Source organism: Ictalurus furcatus, chromosome 26 (genome assembly GCF_023375685.1).
Source record: "Ictalurus furcatus strain D&B chromosome 26, Billie_1.0, whole genome shotgun sequence".
Taxonomy (NCBI): Eukaryota; Metazoa; Chordata; class Actinopteri; order Siluriformes; family Ictaluridae; genus Ictalurus; species Ictalurus furcatus.
This window is the reverse complement of record NC_071280.1, coordinates 11127878-11146693: the sequence shown is the minus strand read 5'-3', so window position 1 is coordinate 11146693 and position 18816 is coordinate 11127878. Positions and strand designations below refer to the sequence as shown.

The 18816-nt window shown below is 35.6% G+C and overlaps 1 protein-coding gene across 1 annotated transcript in view; it reads left to right on the top strand.

Annotated features, from left to right (window-relative positions):
• The window catches only part of sorcs3a (sortilin related VPS10 domain containing receptor 3a), a 297150-nt gene that overhangs the window by 245044 nt on the left and 33290 nt on the right, over positions 1 to 18816 (top strand). Inside the window, exons 10-16 of the mRNA XM_053615676.1 lie at positions 4053 to 4199; positions 7703 to 7805; positions 9388 to 9464; positions 11618 to 11709; positions 13585 to 13692; positions 14025 to 14142; positions 16853 to 16983. Coding sequence (XP_053471651.1) covers positions 4053 to 4199; positions 7703 to 7805; positions 9388 to 9464; positions 11618 to 11709; positions 13585 to 13692; positions 14025 to 14142; positions 16853 to 16983 — 776 coding nt within the window. The remainder of the gene's footprint in view (positions 1 to 4052; positions 4200 to 7702; positions 7806 to 9387; positions 9465 to 11617; positions 11710 to 13584; positions 13693 to 14024; positions 14143 to 16852; positions 16984 to 18816) is intronic.

The window sequence follows — 18816 nt, the reverse complement described above, 5'->3', positions numbered from 1 at the left end:
ACCATGGTGAGCTGATATACATCTCAGAACACAAATCCTGTGGACAAAAAAAACAAGGTGATGTTTTTCCAGTCTTCAACTTCTGTTTTGTTGAACCTTTGCCCACTGTTGCCTCAGATTCCTGTTCTTGGCTCACAAAAGTGGAACCTGATCCACCTCAAGGTTCAGTGTGCATTCTATGATGCTTTTCTGCTCCTTGGTTGTAAAGAGTAGTTTTTTTTTTAAGTTACAGTAGCCTTCCTGTCAGCTTACACCAGTTTGGCTATTCTTTTCTGACCTGCTCACCACGGTTGTAAAGAATGTTTAGTTGAGTTACCATAGCCTTCCGCTTGGCTCAAATCTGGCCATTCTCTTCTAATTTCTCTCGTTAACAAGGCATTTCCACCCATAGAACTTTGGCTCACTAGATTTTTTCCCCCACACCATTCTGTGTAAACTCCTGAGATTTATTTGTGAAAATCCCAGGAGATCAGCAGTTTATGAAATACTCAAACTACTCTGTCTAACACCAACATCCATGTCACAAGTCACTGAGATCATTGAGATTCCCCATTCCGATGTTTGATGTGAACATTATCTCTTGGCATGTATCTTCATGATTTTTTGCATTGCGTTGCTGCCACATGATTGGCTGATGCATAAATTTGCAGGGGTATAATTGTTCCTAATTCAAAGGCCAGTGAATATAAATGAGTGAACAAACCACCCACAATATAACTGAACATATTCAATTATTATTATTAATATTATTATTATTATTATTATTATTATTAAATTATAACAGCCTCTATTATTTCCCATAATGGAAGCAAGGTGGTGGGTGAGGAATTGAATTGAATTGAATTGCAGCCTGGAAACTGGATTATAAGAAAAACACATCTTGGGATGGAGATGCCAATCATCTGGTAGCATGAAGACAATATCATGGGCAAACTCACACACTCATCAAAGTCCTCCTCTTTGTTGGCTGCTCACATTACACATGGTGGCGTAGCATTGATTGAATTTGTGATCCATTTATAAAAAAAAAAAAAAATTATATATATATATATATTTTTATTTTTTTAAAGTAATGAGTTTGCTGATGCCTGCTACAATATGTGAGGCACACTGACAGATCATACTTGATATTCATCACTGTCAGTATTAAATTGTATCATCTTAATTGCTTAAGTTGGCCCCAATTTTAATTTGAACTTTCATGTGTAGATTTACAAGACGTATGGCCACATTCATCAACTGTGTAAATGGAACTGCTACGTTTTTATTATTAAAGATTATTTTTATCTCAGAAAGCACTAATAGTTTTAAAGACACAAGAGGCTTTAGATTCTCACTTCAGACAAAGAATGTTCAGTTAAATATCTAGAGAAACGTCTCTATTTCTGGCTGTTATTTCCTTTTGTGTATTCCTTTCAGTCTTTATTGGTATGTGTATCTAATCAATGCTACAATGTCCCCTTGCAAATCTCACTGATATGAAACAAATTAAAGAGTGCTAACACTCAGATTTAAAGCTTCTTTTTCATGCAGGTTCTTTTAACAGTCTCCAGGAGTTGAGGAATTGACATTCATATATGATTGAGCGGCATATACCGAAATTAGAGGTGCACTCCAAGGTATGATGGATTTTCGGTGCCTCATGCCATGGCTTAATACAGTAATCAATTAGCGAGTGGCACCCAGGATGATTTCATTAAAGCGGCGGTCATGAGGCGCAGTTACTACACTTTGCCAATGTTGACTTGACTAAGACTTGCCCTGCCAATAGTGAATCATGGGCAGATCCATACCTATAATAAGCTGTAGCATTCTTCATTAAAGCTTATTGGAAACCGTGCAGAGGCTTTTCCTCTGGGGTCTCAGACACAGAGCTGGGGAACGGATATTTTTTTTTATATATCTATGTCCATATTGAACAGTGAAGAATTGATTGCTTTGCTTTTTGTCCAAGTTCTAGAAAGTTGTTTTGGATGCAGTTTGGACAATAGTGTGTTTCACTGGCTTTATTTGGTTTTGTTGGACATGGTACAAAATCCAATAGGAAATTTGTCAAGTGGGTTTTATTTTCATTCATCCTTCTAACTTGTATACCTTGGAGCTGAACTGTTCAAGGGGCTGTATGGTGGATAGACCAAAGAGTCTTTCTAAGCTGGTATAATGATTGCGAAAATAAATAAGTAAACAAACATATAAATAAATAAATGCATTCACCAACCACGAAAAAAGTGATCTCAGTAACTTTGACCATTGCATGGTTGATGTTACCAGATGGGAAAGTATTATAGTATTATAGAAACTATTGGTCTTCTTGAATTAGCACACACACCAGTAGTGTGACTGCCTCAAAGAAAAAGCAGTTGCATGTGATACTCTGCCAGAGGGGTCATTTACAATGCTGGTGGCCTTGCAGATATTGCAGCACTGTCAGTAGTGTGTAGAGAGACCCTGCTGAATATTATCTTAAATTTGAAGTTTCTCCTGTTTCTAAATAGAAGCCTTCGTCTGAATCATTGTTCAACTCCTTTATATATTTTTTTTTTCAGTTCACATTCTTTCCTCCTCTTGCTGCAACAACTTAAGCTCTACATGTAAACCAAAACAGCCATGCAAAAAAACAGCAAAGAACCCAAAAAGAATGCTGTATATTTTAATAGTAACACAGGTTTTTGATTCCAGCTGGATCCTGATACTTCGCTCCAATGCTGTCCACTTGTAGAAGCTTGTAAAGGAAGGATGGAGGCAAAGAAGGATAATAAATAATCAGCATGATCGGTGATTGACATGGCTTCCCAGCAGAGGAGGAGGGCATCTCATTAGCTGTGTCTGTCCAGTGCCACACTGTCAGACACATTGGCCATTAGTGCCACTAACCCGTCTCCTGCTTCGCCGAGGAGACATTTCAAAACAGCTCGGCCTGCGTTGGCCTGTCACGACTCAATACTGTTAAGTTTGGATTCGTTTCAAAAGGGCCAAGTGATGAGGCAGTCGCTGTCAAAACAAATGGTGTTGAGTTAGTCAGCCGAGTAAGTGGGATGACATTGACAAAGATGTACTGTAATTGGGGGGTGGTGGTGGGAGGGGGGTAATTAGAGGAGGAGCCAACAGGTGATTGGTATGAAGACCAATGGGATGCTTGTGTGCATCTGCATAGGCTCCTCTGGTTACTGCAGTCTCTGAATAGGAATAATGAGAGGTCATGTGGAAGGGGGTGGAGGTAGAAACACAACAATCAGTAAAAGTATGTATTTGATATAGTCCTTCTTTTACAAATCGTTCACATGTCTAATATCCTTTGGAGAAACCATAAAATTGTTCCACACAGCCTAATTTTTAATGAGAGCAAACAGAGTTTGTAATCACTTTCTAATTATCATTATAAATAAAATAATAATAATTCTTAGATTTGACAATTCGTAGCTCTTTGTTTAATCTTTTTTCTCAGAAAAAAAAAATTGCTGGTGGATGTAATTTCTGTGCATCCCAATTAAATTTCATGAATGGATGTTAACTATGTACTTGTTTAATGTTAACTGAGTGAATATTGCTAGATTTTATTTCACATTAATAAACACAAAGCATCCTCCATTTACCTTGACAGTAAGCAAGGGTGCCATCCTATTTCAAGCAGGAGTCAAGAGTATAGACCAAATGATTTCTAATGTGAGATATGGAGGGGCTTCTGCTAGTCTCTGTTAATATCAAAACAGCTACACAATTGTTGATCATTCCACATCCATATTATTGAATTACATTCGTATTGATGAGCATATTTGTGAGTGATAACTCATGGTAAATGGTCTGCAATTATATAGCGTTTTTTTAACCTTAATGGTTCTTTACACTGTGTCTCATTCACCCATTCACACACACACCCCAATGGTAGCAGAGCTGCCATGCAAGGTGCTAATTTTCCATCGGGAGCAACTTGGAGTTCAGTGTCTTGCCCAAGGACACTTCGGCATGTGGAGTCATGTGGGCTGGGAATCAAACCGCCAACCCTATGATTAGTGGACAACCCACTCTACTTTCTTTCTTTCCACTTCCTTTAGGTAGCAGGAATCAAAGGCATGCTGATTGCTAATAGAAAACTGGAGAACCAGGTGAAGACGTACATCACTTACAACAAGGGCCGGGACTGGAGGCTGCTGCAGGCGCCCACTACGGACCTGGAGGGTAACGAGATTTACTGTGTGCAGGTGAGATAAAGATGGGGGGGGGGGGCAGGGGTTTGGGGGAATGAAGGAATGAGGAAAAAAATAATAATGTGACAATGAGAAACATATAAAAATCTACAAATATATTATGTTGTCAGTTGTGCTTCATGGCTACTGTAACCTTTTTTATGCAAATTGTAAAAATCTGCAATCAGCTGTGGCCCTCCCTACTAACTAAAGGTGGGCGTAGAATCTCTTGCTCACTGACAGCATATTTTTCAAAAGTTTTATTCCTCATTAAATTCTCATTAAGTTGCGAGTGTACTTTATTAAGACAAAAGACAGCTTTGCACATAATTAACTCTGAGATTCATGCAAAGTAATGCTCCTTCTCCCAAGATAAAAGGCAACATGTTTAGTGTGTGTGTATAATCAAAGAGAATATTACACACTTTAGTAAAATGGTAAGCCGGATAACTTCTATAACATTGCCGTTTAAATGAAAGAAAGGTCTTTCCAGTTACAACAAGAAATAGATGGCAGCTACATCTTGATCAGTTGACTGTTCATCCAAGTATACTAACAAAGCTATAAAATAATATAAGCTGTTTTTTTTCTTTGTTTATTATTACTAGTATAAGAGTATTGTTATGAGGACTGATAACAGAATGCCAGATTTGTGCACTACCTTCCATAGGTCACTATAGGTCTTGTTTACAAAACCAAGAGGACACTGTTAGGCCTTAGGCAAGGCTCTTCTCCTTCAAAAGCTCAACCTTTTGCTCAGAACTTCACTTAGGTTACCTCTACATTAATGCAGATAAATTTGAAAATCTTTTTCACTATGTTTTGACCTTTCATCCAACTGAGACAAGTTTTTGTTCATCGAAAATTTGCACATATTCAGTGCTTGGTTTATGAACCTGAGTCAATTTTTTGATTCCCCATTCAAATTATGCTAATTACTTGCTTGTAGTTCACACCACTGAGGTTGCCAGATTTTTCTGAGATGGGGTTTTTCATGAACAATTCTAACAAACACTTTTAAAAAGCAAACACTTGCCTTTAAACTTGCCTTTTTTTTCCATTGCTGTCAAATGCAATATTGTATAACAGACACAAAACACAGCACAAAAATAGCACTCGGTCCATCACATCTATGTATTTTTCATTTTATTTATTTATTTATTTTTATTATTGTGTGCTGCCAGTTAGTTGTGTGCACCATTTAATAAAACCATGAGACACTTAATCGAGGTCATGAAAGGGATCACTTGATAATTGTATCACACTTTTAAATTGTCATTTTGAATTGTTGAATTAATAAAACAATGCCAATGTTTCTACTGTAAATAAAATGTGACCATAGTTTGAAGAATAAACTGAATGATCATACGTGTACAAAAGCTTTGAACAACATCCAATAAATAACACTTAAATCCGTAGTTAGGTTTGAGGTCTAAATTCTTATGTGTGTGTGTAAGTCATCTCTGATTATGGAATATAGGTAACAACAACAACAGAAAGCCATCATGGATTACATAGCATGATCTTTAACTCAACCTAGCAAACTGACTCCTTTATTTTACCCAGTGTGACCAGTATAACATGGTAAGTGTACTGTTCCTACACTAAAAAGAGAACGAAATGAAAACAGAGAACATGACTACAGTTGTCACTATAGTGCAGGTTAACTTTCATAGATTTATTTGACACCCTAATTAGTGCCCTATAACTCTTTGATTAATGCCGCTAAAAATCCTGTAGTCTTTGTCACACTGGCCATTGAAAAGATGAAAGGTGACACTTTTTTGCACAGAGCAAACAGATATAATTGTCTTTTGTTGTGGCAGAGAGCCCTGGAGAGAGGGCTTTTCAGCTTTAATGCCAAATCCTCCCGCTGTCATTGTTGCTAATGAGTGTAAAAGGCAATTAGCATTCACAATAAGAGTATGAGTCTTTGCAGAGGGCACTTTAAACTGGATTAATTTGTATTAATAGTCACACATTGCCATGATTGTTTGGCCTAGGAGATGCCAGAATGCATTTTGCGAGCATCCTAATGACATTTCAGGATTCATAGGTAAACCTGCTTACATCGTAAATGATTGTTATAACAATAATAGCAATATTTCAGTAGTTGGATTTGAATAATATAACCTTTTTATAAATTAATGATCCATATAAAAATATAGCCAAAAGCAGCAATCTGCAGGGTCCAAGAACCCAATGAAAAAGCTTCCCTAAGACTTGCCCTGTGTCCCAAATGGCATACTTTCTGTACTAAATAGTATCCAAGATGAGAATTAGTATGTCCCAAATCGTAGTATGTTGAAAGAAGTATCTCAAAGGTACCCCGATGGTCTACTGTTTATGGTAAATATTCGAAGTGTGGATCCGTCGACACTTTTTCAACCCACAACTCCTTGCGCATGGGAGGTGGCGTTTTGTGATTGTTTGCTTTGCTGAAATCAAGGATGCATTTTAGAGAGGTGTAAAGGAAATGTGGAAAAAGAAATTTAATTATATGGTATATATTATATAAGGAATAATGAATGAGAAAGCTGAAATGCAACAAAGAGTTTGTTTATGGTGACAGTGTTCTTTTCCGGGCAACAACTTTCTCCTCCATTACATGACGTGTTAGTGTGCTCTTTTAATACACACTCAAAAGTGTGTACTCCCAAAAAGAGGACATACATTTAATAAATAGTGTAAGTGTGGCAATTGGGATGCAGGGTCAGCAACTGGTTCCTGAGAAAGAGTTATTTGAACGTAACTCCACCCATTAATTATGGCCACACCCACACAAACAAATGCCCTGTCCATTTGTAACCTAATCTATTTATGGAAAAATACAACATTTGTGACTCTTTATCTAAGATTATAAATTTATTTTGGAAAACAAGTCATCAGTTTGATCATAATCATCAACCTGTATGGTCTTATTTCCTGAGTTTCACAGGATTTAATAAATCATTGACTATGTTTACGTGGACAACAATAATCTCATTTCTGACCTTATTCTGAATAAGACAATATTGTGATTAAGGTGTTTACATGAGTTGCTTTTAGAATATTCCTTTCATGTTCCTGTTTTACATGTCATAGAACATGGACTGATTAACGGCACACGTCATTATGTCCCCACGCCACGCTGTCCAATGTTCCCTCCAGAAATTCACGTCTCGACATGCAGTTTTTGTGTTTTAAACATTTGTAAGAACTTTGGGAACCTTATACCTTCTTCCAGATGGAAGCATTGAAGAGGGTATAAGGTTCCCAAAGTTTAAAAAAATGTTTACAAACACTCTTTTGACCAACAGCAGTTAGAATACTGAATGGAACTAAGTTATGGAGGTGAAAAATAGGTTTATAACATGCTGTATCAAACACAAATGATTCTTGCAAGGTGACTCAAGTGCGTTTTCCTGCCCCCCATCAGCTCAAATCCATTTAATGCCTGCAGTGACACATCAGCACAGTCTGATAGACAGCCACATAATAACTTCGCCCTGGCTATGTGTCATTTCTCTCTGTTCCAGCCATTTTGTTCGCTACACCTACAGCTGCAGATGTCAGAAAACCCTTATGTCTCTGGAAGTATTACCACCAAGAACTCTGTGCCAGGAGTAATCATCGCTATAGGTAAAAGAAACTTAAAGTGTGCGTTAAAGTGCATGTGTGACAGATAGATAAAAAAATATATTATGTGAAAACTAACACCACTATGTAATTTATGTTTTATCAAGCCTTAGCAATGAGCATGTACTTCAATATGTTTGAGCTTGTGTGCAATCAATTACTTAAGTAAATCCCATGTAGCTGTTTGCAAACATGTCTGAGTGGCAATACACATTAATGTGCTTGTCCTTCTCTCTAATGTTTGCTTGTGTAAACATCAGTCATGCCACTAGGACGCGGCTGATCTGCAAATCCTTCAGAGACGATTTGAGCTTTTACAGTCACTTTGTGTGTGTGTGTGTGTGTGTGTGTGTGCACAAATCTCATCATGACAGCATTTCTGAGTTTTTTTTTATGCTTGATTTTGCTGCAGCTTTTTTAAAGATTTGCAATGCAACTTTGTGTGCTTTTTTTTGCAGAAAACTACTTGAATTGGTGAAATTACAAGTGCACAAAATTGTTTTGCACAGTGATGTTTGTTGGTAAATGAGTCATTTTAGCTGTCCTCATGTTGGACACACATGAATCAAAGGGGGCTTTGGCTGAATGTGCGTTGTGATGACATCACACGTTGTGTCTTGGCCCAAATCTGTGGAACATCTGTGGTAATTTTTAAAAATTGCAAGCTCCTTCGATTATTGCTGAGTTTGCTGAAAAAGGCCACGGGATATCTCACATACACGCTCATATTCAGAGTCAACCATTCTACTGCTTATCAACATGACAAAGCTAATAGATGCTGGTCTAAATGTAAGTTTAGGTGAGAAAGTAAAAATGTAGGGAATATTTGAGAATACCAAAAACAAAACAAAAAAAGTCGGTTGGTGATAAGTTTTAGGACTGGACAATAAAATGAAATAATATCAATGTCATTAGAAATGATTCCATAATACAGATATTTTACATATAATATCGTCTGGATATCATTTGTTGGGATTTGATATTATTATTATTATTATTATTATTATTGTTATCATTATTATTATTATTATTATTATTATTATTATGTACTGTAGATGGAGATCAGATCGTATTTCGCAAGTCATTCTTGCAAAAATCCAGAAACTACCAAACAGTCCTCAATCTTGTGTCTTATTATTTAAAATATAAAATACAAAAAACTATTATATTGGTTTGAGTAAACAGTTTAATATGAAATTGTATGTCAAAGTGTCTGAAATGTCTCAAATTTGAATAATAAAAGCATTCAGGTCTTGATTCAAGTTTACTATTGCAGTATATAGACTATTTGATAAATTGGAAATAGCTCTGTAACTCTGCACTCACACTGGCACCATACTCACTTCTCACACACAATTCACTTCACACCACTTTGTCGCCAGTGGGCTTGCCATCTTGTTGCTGTAAATCGGCATGAATCATTGAAAACAAATGACTTCTGACTGCTGTGTTGGGTCATGACCACTGTGAATGCAGGGCAACTGTAAATGTTAACAGTGCCTTGACCAACAATGAAATATCTACCGAGTTACATCTTTTGCTTGTCAAATTTCCACTTCTTTTGAATTTTGCTTTTTCTCTTCAGGCAATATGGGCTCTGAGCTCTCCTACAGTAATGTAGGAATGTTCATGTCATCAGATGCTGGCAATACCTGGAGACAGGTATGTTGTTATTAAATAGCTCCTTGAAATCAGCTGAGAATTAGCATGATATTCATGCTAACAATGCTTAAAAGTTCATAAGATATGTCAGTATTTATGCCAGTAATTTTTTTTCCATGTTTAGAATCAGTTTATGTGGTTGTTTTGTCCTGAATAGAGGTGTCAAGGACAGGGTTTATCAGTAGTGTCTAGATGATCACATTTAAACACTAGCAATATTGGGGTATAAAATGAAAAAAAAAAAATGACTGTGATTATATATACAAACGTGAAGATGGCAAATATCCAAATAAACATCCAGTAGGAATCTGGTATACAATACTATGGATATGTTGAGGGTACAGGCAAATAGTTTTAGTTATGATTGTTACATTAATTTAAATTTTAATTACTGCAACTGCATGAACAGCAGGGCTCCCATCCACATTATTTTGCAGCCAATAAAACAGCAAACAGCACATTTTATTTTAGTAGTCTACCATTTTGTACTGACAGCAAGTGTAAAGCATATGCAATAATGAAAAAAAAAAAAAAGCTGTGAGACTCAGCTCCCAAAGTTTACAGGCTTTATAGAGTACATGGTAACAATTTCTACGAAGGTCATATTTACAGCAAACTACAAACAAGTTCAAAAACAAACTACAATCATGTTACAATGAATTCCTAAGGTATTATAGATATTGTTATGATTGTTTATGCCAATACATTTCACTTTATAGCTATTGATATTATGCCTTATAAATTGCATCATAAATGCTCAACATAACAGATTATATAACATACTGTACATAATGCATTATGGGATCTGTCTTTTATTTATTACATTTTTTTTCTTTAAGAAATTATTACAAAATTATACCATAAAACATTATTATTAACATAATTATTTTGTTGTAGTTTTGGGCTGGATAAAAGTATAAGAAATAATACATTAGAAATGTTAAAATATTAGAAAAGATAACAAATACAGTGTGTTATTATAAATAATTATATTTAATACATAATTACATGTTATTATATACATTTTAATATCATATAGTATCAGTTAGATATTATATTTCCAGGTTTCACTAAGACTAAGACACACTCAGCAAACTGGGGATGAATTTGTTTGCTATTGTTGTTGTATATTTTACTGTATTGTGTTTCAAACAGCACTTCTGTTAAGATACCCATTCTGTTAATAATTGATTAACGCATTTTCATAAATATTTATAACAGTTAATGCATACTAATATTGAAATAGAAAATGTTTAGCAGTATATTCTATAGTATAACAAGCTACTGTAGGCTTCAAAACGTTATATACAGGATATTCATGGATAACACTGACTACGTTTATATGGACAGCAATAATCCAATTATTGACCTTATTCTGAATAAGACAAGATTGTGATTAAGGTGTTTACATGAGTTGCTTTTAGAATACTCATTTCATGTCCCCGTTTTACATGTTATAGAACGTAGTTCGATTAATGGCACACGTCATTACGTCCCCACAACACGCCGTCCGACATTCCCTCCAGAATTTCACGTATCAACATACAGGTCGTCTTCGTTATGGTACCGTGTACAGTTTTGGGTGTTTCATTTTTAATTTTACGAAAGCTTCAAGTGCAGTTAATTATTTGTCATGCTATACGTGCTAACAGACGACTGCTTGAAGCCATGGGCTGCGTCCCAAACCGCTTACTTACCTACTGTATAGTAGCCGAAACACATATATTTCGCCTACTATATAGTAAGTAAGTACGTGGTTTCAGACAGACCCGTGCTCTCCTGTTTGCCGTCAAACGGTTGCACACCACTGTGTGTGTACGTGTCCTGTTGCAAAATGCGGTGAAAGCTCCCACACGACGTTAATAGTGTGATTAAGGTGTGTACATGTCTGTAATACACGTCGATAATGCGACTAAAACAGGAACACTCCACATGTCTTAATTCGATTTGTTTTTACTTCGAGTATGACTTTAATCGGATTAAGGTAATAAAAAATTGCTATTTACATGGTATTTTCCTAATCAGAGTATTGTCTTAATCGGGTTAATATTGGATTATTGTTGTCCATGTAAATGTACTGATTGATATTCATTACCACAATTGGAAATTGATATGCATTTACTTGAGATTACTCATTTTGCGATGTTCTGCAGATATTTGATGAGGAGCACAATGTTTGGTTCCTGGATAAAGCAGGAGCTCTACTTGCAGTCAAGCAGCCCACAGTTCCCACAAGGCATTTCTGGTATGCTAAAGAGCTAATCTGCAAAAAGAACAGTGTGCCAACTGTATTTATGATTCAAGCCAATGCTTAAGGAAAATCATTATCCCAGCCAGGGTTCATTTTTGTTAATGACAATGTTCTTTATGTCAAAATGTCAAAAATGAAAGTGAAGTTTCTCTATAATGATACATAAATGTCTTTACCAAACAAGCAAATCCAAAACTATCCACTGTATAGTTTAGATGGAATTCCTTGCTTATCCCCTGGAATTACCGCACTCTTCAAATCGGAGATCTCTAGCTCTGCTTTGGTGCCTTTTAATCTTCTGAGTTTTTTTTTCTTTCTCTCCCCTTAGTGCCCAGAACGATAGAACTGTTGGAGTGTGCTATCTTCAAATCTGTTTCTCTTAAGCAAGCCAAGCGAACTAGTCATCCCTGGCCATTGTCTCATTCCCTGCTACTATGATTTTGAGTCACGTCCCAGCCAGTAAGGGATGCGTGTCAACCGGCTTGTCTCCCACCGAAGCTTTGCTAGTTTTGAAGTAGCAAAAGAACTTTAGTGTCGTTCTTCAGTGAGGTTGTTAAACCTTGTCACACATGCACTACTCCACCGTCAGCACCTCTGAGGTGGAACTAAAAAGCTGTCAGAGTCAAAGTCTTCAGTGTTATTTTTTTCTCCCATCAACTCTTGCTCTTTCTTCTTCATCTCTTGCTGTTGCTGAATGGAGGCCCCTGTTGTTTTGATTTGTCTTCATCGTCGCATTGTCTTACCAAGTCCTTTATTTTTTTTCCCTATTCCTTTTTCCCTTTCACTCTTTATAAAAAAGTCTGTTTACCAGCTTCCTCCATTTTTAGAAATAGTTTTATGGTGACATTGAATACTGTTTATACTGTTATCAGCCTCAGTTCTGCTCAATATGTAGTAATGGCCACCTGTTGATTTTTCTCAGTTATTAGCAATTTAAACAATATTTATATACAAACAAAAATCACCTTGCTTGGTGGACCTCCTGATGGTTGGTGTGTGCAGAAAACAGAGGAAAACGTTTATATTAATTATTGACATATTATATTAAATATTAATATTATAAAATTATAGTTATATTTTATATGAATTTCTATCAATTATAATGATGATATGATGACACCACACACTTCAGAAACAAAGGAACACCTGACACTAGATATTCGGGGAATATAAATAAGACAGGTTCCACCTGCACCACCTAAGCAGGTTCTAATCACTGGCACCCAGTCTTATTTTAGGGATTTTAAGGTGTGATAAATGTAGGGGTGTACTTACTTTTTCCATGTGACTGATCTGTTTTTTGTTAATTAAAATTGTGAAAATTTCTTTATTAATAGATACTATTTCTAAGATGATCAAATGTTTGCTTGTCCAAATATGTTTAAAAAAAAAGCCAACAGTTTCCATGGGGTGTACTTATTTTTTCACATGACTGTATAGTACAAACTCCACATAATCTAACACTAATAATAAACTGAAAAGTGTTGTTGTTATTTTTTTTAAACAACAATTGTATAATTTTTATCGCGAAGCTTTCTTTAAGGAGATATTTAATATTTATGGAAGCAGTCTCCAGAGTTACTTTGAGGAGTCTCTCAGAGTAACAGTAAAGTTTTAAATGTAACTATAAATGGTTGAAAAGTCTGTGCCATTCATTAATAAATTAGCAATTGGCAAATTGCTATGGTATAAGAGGAATTAAACACTTTGGGACATGCTGTTATTGGAAAATAATAAACTTTAAAGTGGTTACACACCCACACCCACATCAGCACTCCCCATCATGTTTTATTCCTTACTTATTGGAATGTTAATTAGAAAATGCTTGATCTGAACAGAATCTAATTACATTTTGACCGGCTGTTGTAGGATCAGCTTTGATGAAGGGAGACAGTGGACACATCATATTTTCTCAGCCATGCCTCTGTTTGTGGATGGTGTTCTGGTCGAGCCAGGCATGGAGAATCAGATCCTGACGTGAGTGTTAAAAAATTTAACTTGTTCTTTTTGGCACCTGTCTACACACATTCTCTCAATCTCCCGCTCGCTCTTTCATGCACATGCTTATATTCTCCTAACAAACCCTGACAAGAATAAAGACAGATGTTTCCTAACCCCAAACGTTAATTATTCTTGGGTTGATCCTTTCCACCCATTTACCAGATGAAACTTAGGTTGTAATAGGTCAAAAGAGCTAAACATTTCAAAGCCATCTTGATTCCCTTTTAGATATTATTTTGTTTATGCGACAGGGACCTTGTCTATCACTGATTGTTTGATTATAACTTTCAGTATTTGTGCACTGGTAGGTTTTTCGGACACTTCAGCGATCGCTCTGAGTGGCAGCTGATCAAAATCAACTACAAGTCCCTGTTTACCAAGCGATGCACTGAAGGAGACTACCAAACGTGGCACTTGCACAATCAGGTAGAAAACAATTGATACAAAATCAAGTTATTACACCAGATATCAGAGACTCTCAATCAGGATCAGTATTATTACCATGGCAATGGGGTTCTTGTGCAGTTCTGGAAAGCCTGAAAAAAGTATGGAATTTCAGTTCTAGACCTGGATGTGTATGGAATCTCTGACTTTGTGCAAATGTTTGGACATTCAAAAAGTAATTGGATATTCAGAACTTGTGACCCTCCGAGATGGAGCTGTACTATCGCAACATGTTGTGAGTTGCACTAACGTTTATTATTATGAAACTGGCTTCTTGTATAGTCCTGGTGATTTGCAATTTGTGATACTGCAATATTGTGCTGTGGTGCTCTTATTCTGTTGTTAGTATTTGAGTTGCATGTCTCTTTCTGTGCAAAAAAAGAGTCATGCAACTCATGTCTTTTTCATTTAACACCATCAAACATCACTAAAGTTTCAAGATTAATTCACAACCAGACTTTACAATATTTCTTACCCATCACAAACCCAGCCAGAGACAACTTATACAAGGTGGTGTATTAGCACTATGTAGGTGCCTCCAATTTCTTTCAACCTCCTTCTAGTTAATGTCCAGTCCTTTGACAATAAACTAGATGAACTACTTTACTGGAATCACTCTCAAATGTACATGAAAAACCTATGTGTTTTGCTTTCCTAAGATTGGTTAGGCTTAAAAAGACAATAGGGTTATAAAAAGTGCTGATTTTTGAGGGGTTGCTTAATGAAGACAGTTGGCAAGATAAGAGGTGTGGTGCTTGCTTTTTCATAAGCAATACATGGTGCACCATAATCTTATACACAAAGGGTCGGCATAACTGCAGGCTTCATTCCAACCTAGCAGGAAATACACCTGATTTGACTTGTTCAATCAGTTCATCTTAGTCTCCCTTCAACTATCAAGAGTGCCTCCAATTTGGCTGTAATGAAAGCCTGCAGCCACACCAGCCCTTTGTGGATAAGATCGAAGACCTCTGGGTTGCCATGTCTCAGTCCTGCTCAGCAGGATGGGGAAAAAAATGTGATCTGCTTCTTCAGTCCGCATTTTCTACCTCCAGATTTTTTGGGCTTCAAGGCAAGTACTTATCTTTAAAGGCAGTGGTCTAGATGTAATCTCCCATGATCTAATCTCCCATGTGAATGCTTTTACTCAAGAAAAATCAGGCAAATTCAGAGTCCTGAACTGCGCACACGTGCACCCAGAATACGATTATAGAACTGATTCTTAATACAGATCACATACTCGGTATAAATAATGACATAACTTTTGAACTTAACTTACCATTTCTTAAGACAAAGTTTTGGGTACCAAATCATGGTCAAGTTTGGCAACCTGACCTCCCATAGCCTACCAGAAAATGCACAGAACTACCACATCTTTATAATATGTACATAAAGCACAAAAATCAATGACTAGCCACCCTGATAATGGACTGTTCACACTCATTTTATCCAAAGCAAACATCCATGGGTTCTGCTGGGCAGAATCCAAAGAAAAGTGATTCAAAATATGTTTTTTTTTTTTTTTTTTCATGACCCTGTCAGGCTCCAGATCTGATTTTCAGAACCCAGCATATGACCTGTTGCAGAGTTTAAAAAAAAATATGTCAAGATGAAATGTTTGCTAAGTGGTCTGGCTTAACAAATTCAAAAGAGATAGGAGAAAGTTTTTAAAAAGGGGGATAAAAAAGGGCTTATGGGATAAAAAAAAAAGTTTGGCAGGAGTTATAATATTATACATTATGACATACAGGTTATTATAAAATATGTCTACTATATTCAGAAAGTAAGAATTTTTATTTCACTAATAATATCCATTATTTAAATGTAACATTATTTAAATGTAACTAGGCCAAAAAAGGGAATTTCTGCCTGTTTTGAGGGCTGCTCATGTTCAGCACTGGTTTTTTTTGTGATGTCACACTCCACAGTAGTGGTTAATTGCTCATATGAAAGTAGACACTTAGGGCTTTAAGAATTTGCAGTTTTTCCTTTAGGTAGTTTTATTATTATTATTATTATTATTATTATTTTTATCTACCCTACTAAGTTTAAACATTATAATTTTATTGTGGCAGTTGTATACAGTGTTTGACTATCAAAAAAGCTTTAGTTATGTTGTATGTTATATCTCTGTACCAGTGTTACTGTGGAGAGGTGTGAATTATTTGCCCAATAGGGGGCTCACACCCGTCAATTTTGTCATCATCCTGTTCACCAGCAGCTAAACACAGTTACGATAGTCTAGACACAGAAACCCAACAGTGTCCTGAGTAATCATATAACAGACTTGAGGCAAACAAATAATTAATTTGTTTATACTAATTGAAAATGTTTGATAAGTCAATTTCCAATCCAAAATATCTTGTTACAAAATTATTTAGAATCAATAATAAACATTGACTTTATTGACAAATAGAACATATAAATTGAGTAAAGGTTGTAGTTTTGTTGGACTCTACTTTTACATTGCTCTATAACTATTATTTCATCCAGTAGCCAGTCAAAGTTCGCCAAATTTTGCGCCCCTTTGGTTTCAAGCCCTTAATATATATGGACAGTTCTAGACTAGAAATGTTCTAGTTGAATGGATTAAGCACTCTCCTCCCTAGCTAATCACACAAATGAACTTACATCACATCCAGTAGATCTATAGCCCAGGATTATTATTTATCTTTGATGTTCTCTTTTTCAGGGTGAGCCATGTGTAATGGGCCAAAAGCAGATCTTCATCAAGCGCCGCCCGGGCAACTACTGCATGATGGGAAAGGACACCAGGATCTTATCGGCTGAACCTTGTATCTGTAGAGCACATGATTTTGAGTGGTGAGTGAATTCATGATGTATTTGATCAGTAGGATGACAGTACCATGGTTGTAATTAGAAAACTTAAAAAATGAAACTCTTCTGGAAGTTAAAATTAGCTATGTTATTGCATCTGAGATTTTCTATCATAGCTTGATGGTTGCTATTGTATGGTCTGTGCAGAAGCCTGTAATCTAGATTAGGGGTTCTCTTAACATTGTGCACCCAGGGACCCCTTCCAGAGTAAAAGACTTTCCATGGACCCCCTTATTATCACAGTATGGACAAACACTCCTGTGCAAAAGTCTTAGTCACATGCAAAGAAATTCTGTACAGCAAAGATCCCTTTAGAAATAAAGAAATGAAAGTTTTTTCAGCAAAACCCTTCCAGCCTTCATTATTTTTTTTTTGTCTGAAAAGTTTTCTCTTAAGTAATATACTGCTTTCTTTACTGACATACAAATATTTTTCTGTAACATTTAATTTTGTGCTGGAAAGCTTTGGAAATATTTGGAAATATAAAATGTTTTTGTACTGACTTGATAATGTAGAAGTCATTAAATAAAAATCTATAACAAAATTTGTACTAAAAAAAAAATAGGGTGCCTAAGTTTTTTCCACAGTACTGTAATTTTATGAACAATAGAGCAACTCTGTTTCTTATTCCTATTAAATTATTCAAGCCATTGGAGCTTTTTACTCCTGTGGTTTTCACTTATATAGATGTACTACTGTCACTGTCTGGCTATGTTAAGATTGCAGTCATATTAAAGTTAACATTATTGAGTTCCCTTTGAAGTGACAAGTCAATTAGTCTTACAACTATGATGACTAATTAATAACCATAATAACATGAATAGTAGTTATCACCAGCACTGTTATGTTATTTAAAATGATTAATTAATTAATTACTATTTTTTGAGAAGCATGGCTCTAAGAATGTGCTTGGATTTGATTCAGCCATTCATTTGGATAAAATTGTCTTATAATTCATTAATTTAAAAACATAATCCACTCTTTTGGGATAAAATACAAATAACATTGTATCGAACATATACAAATATATATGATACTGTTATTACAATGTAAATCATCTCTATTACAATAGATGTATCAGTGTAATATATAAATCTCTGAAACAATTTAGTCATAAAACAAATTTAAAAAGTTAGAGTGTAACATGTTTTGATTTACATACAGCATCTTGTTCAGTGTCACTGTCTATTCTGGACAGGAAAGAACATTTCAGTGCATTTTTGTGATGCGAGCTGGCAACATCTGTGACAATGTGTGAAGACGAGCCACTGAACAGATTTAATTTCTATGCAAATTTCATGCTGTTGTGATGTTTTTTTTTTGTTTTTTTAATCTTGAAAAGGCAGACATTTTTAATGTTAATTCCATCTGTACAAGGTCAAACCGCAAAGGTTTAATGTGGATCCATTAATTTCTCACAAAATACATTTGGCTTGACTGAGAGGACTCATCAATACACGCCTGCCATTTTATGATTTAAATGTACGGTGAGGAAGTAAACCAAAGTTGTGGGCATTTCCAATTATAATGGAGAAAACTTTTAATTAACTTTCAAGTAGATAAAAGGCAATCAGTGAAATATTAAGAGCCATAATTATTGCTACCGGATACAACACAATTGGGACTTCCTGTCTAAGAGAAAAGATAAAATGAGCCTATGGCTGATATTCTACAAGTCTAATAAATATGCATTTTGCTCAGATTTGTTTTGAATAAGAATTACTATGAATCACAACAGTTTAATTTTCACTTTGTTATCAGCTAAATGCTAATTGTAAAATTTGTTTATTGGTTTGTTTTAAAAAAAAAGCTGAAAAG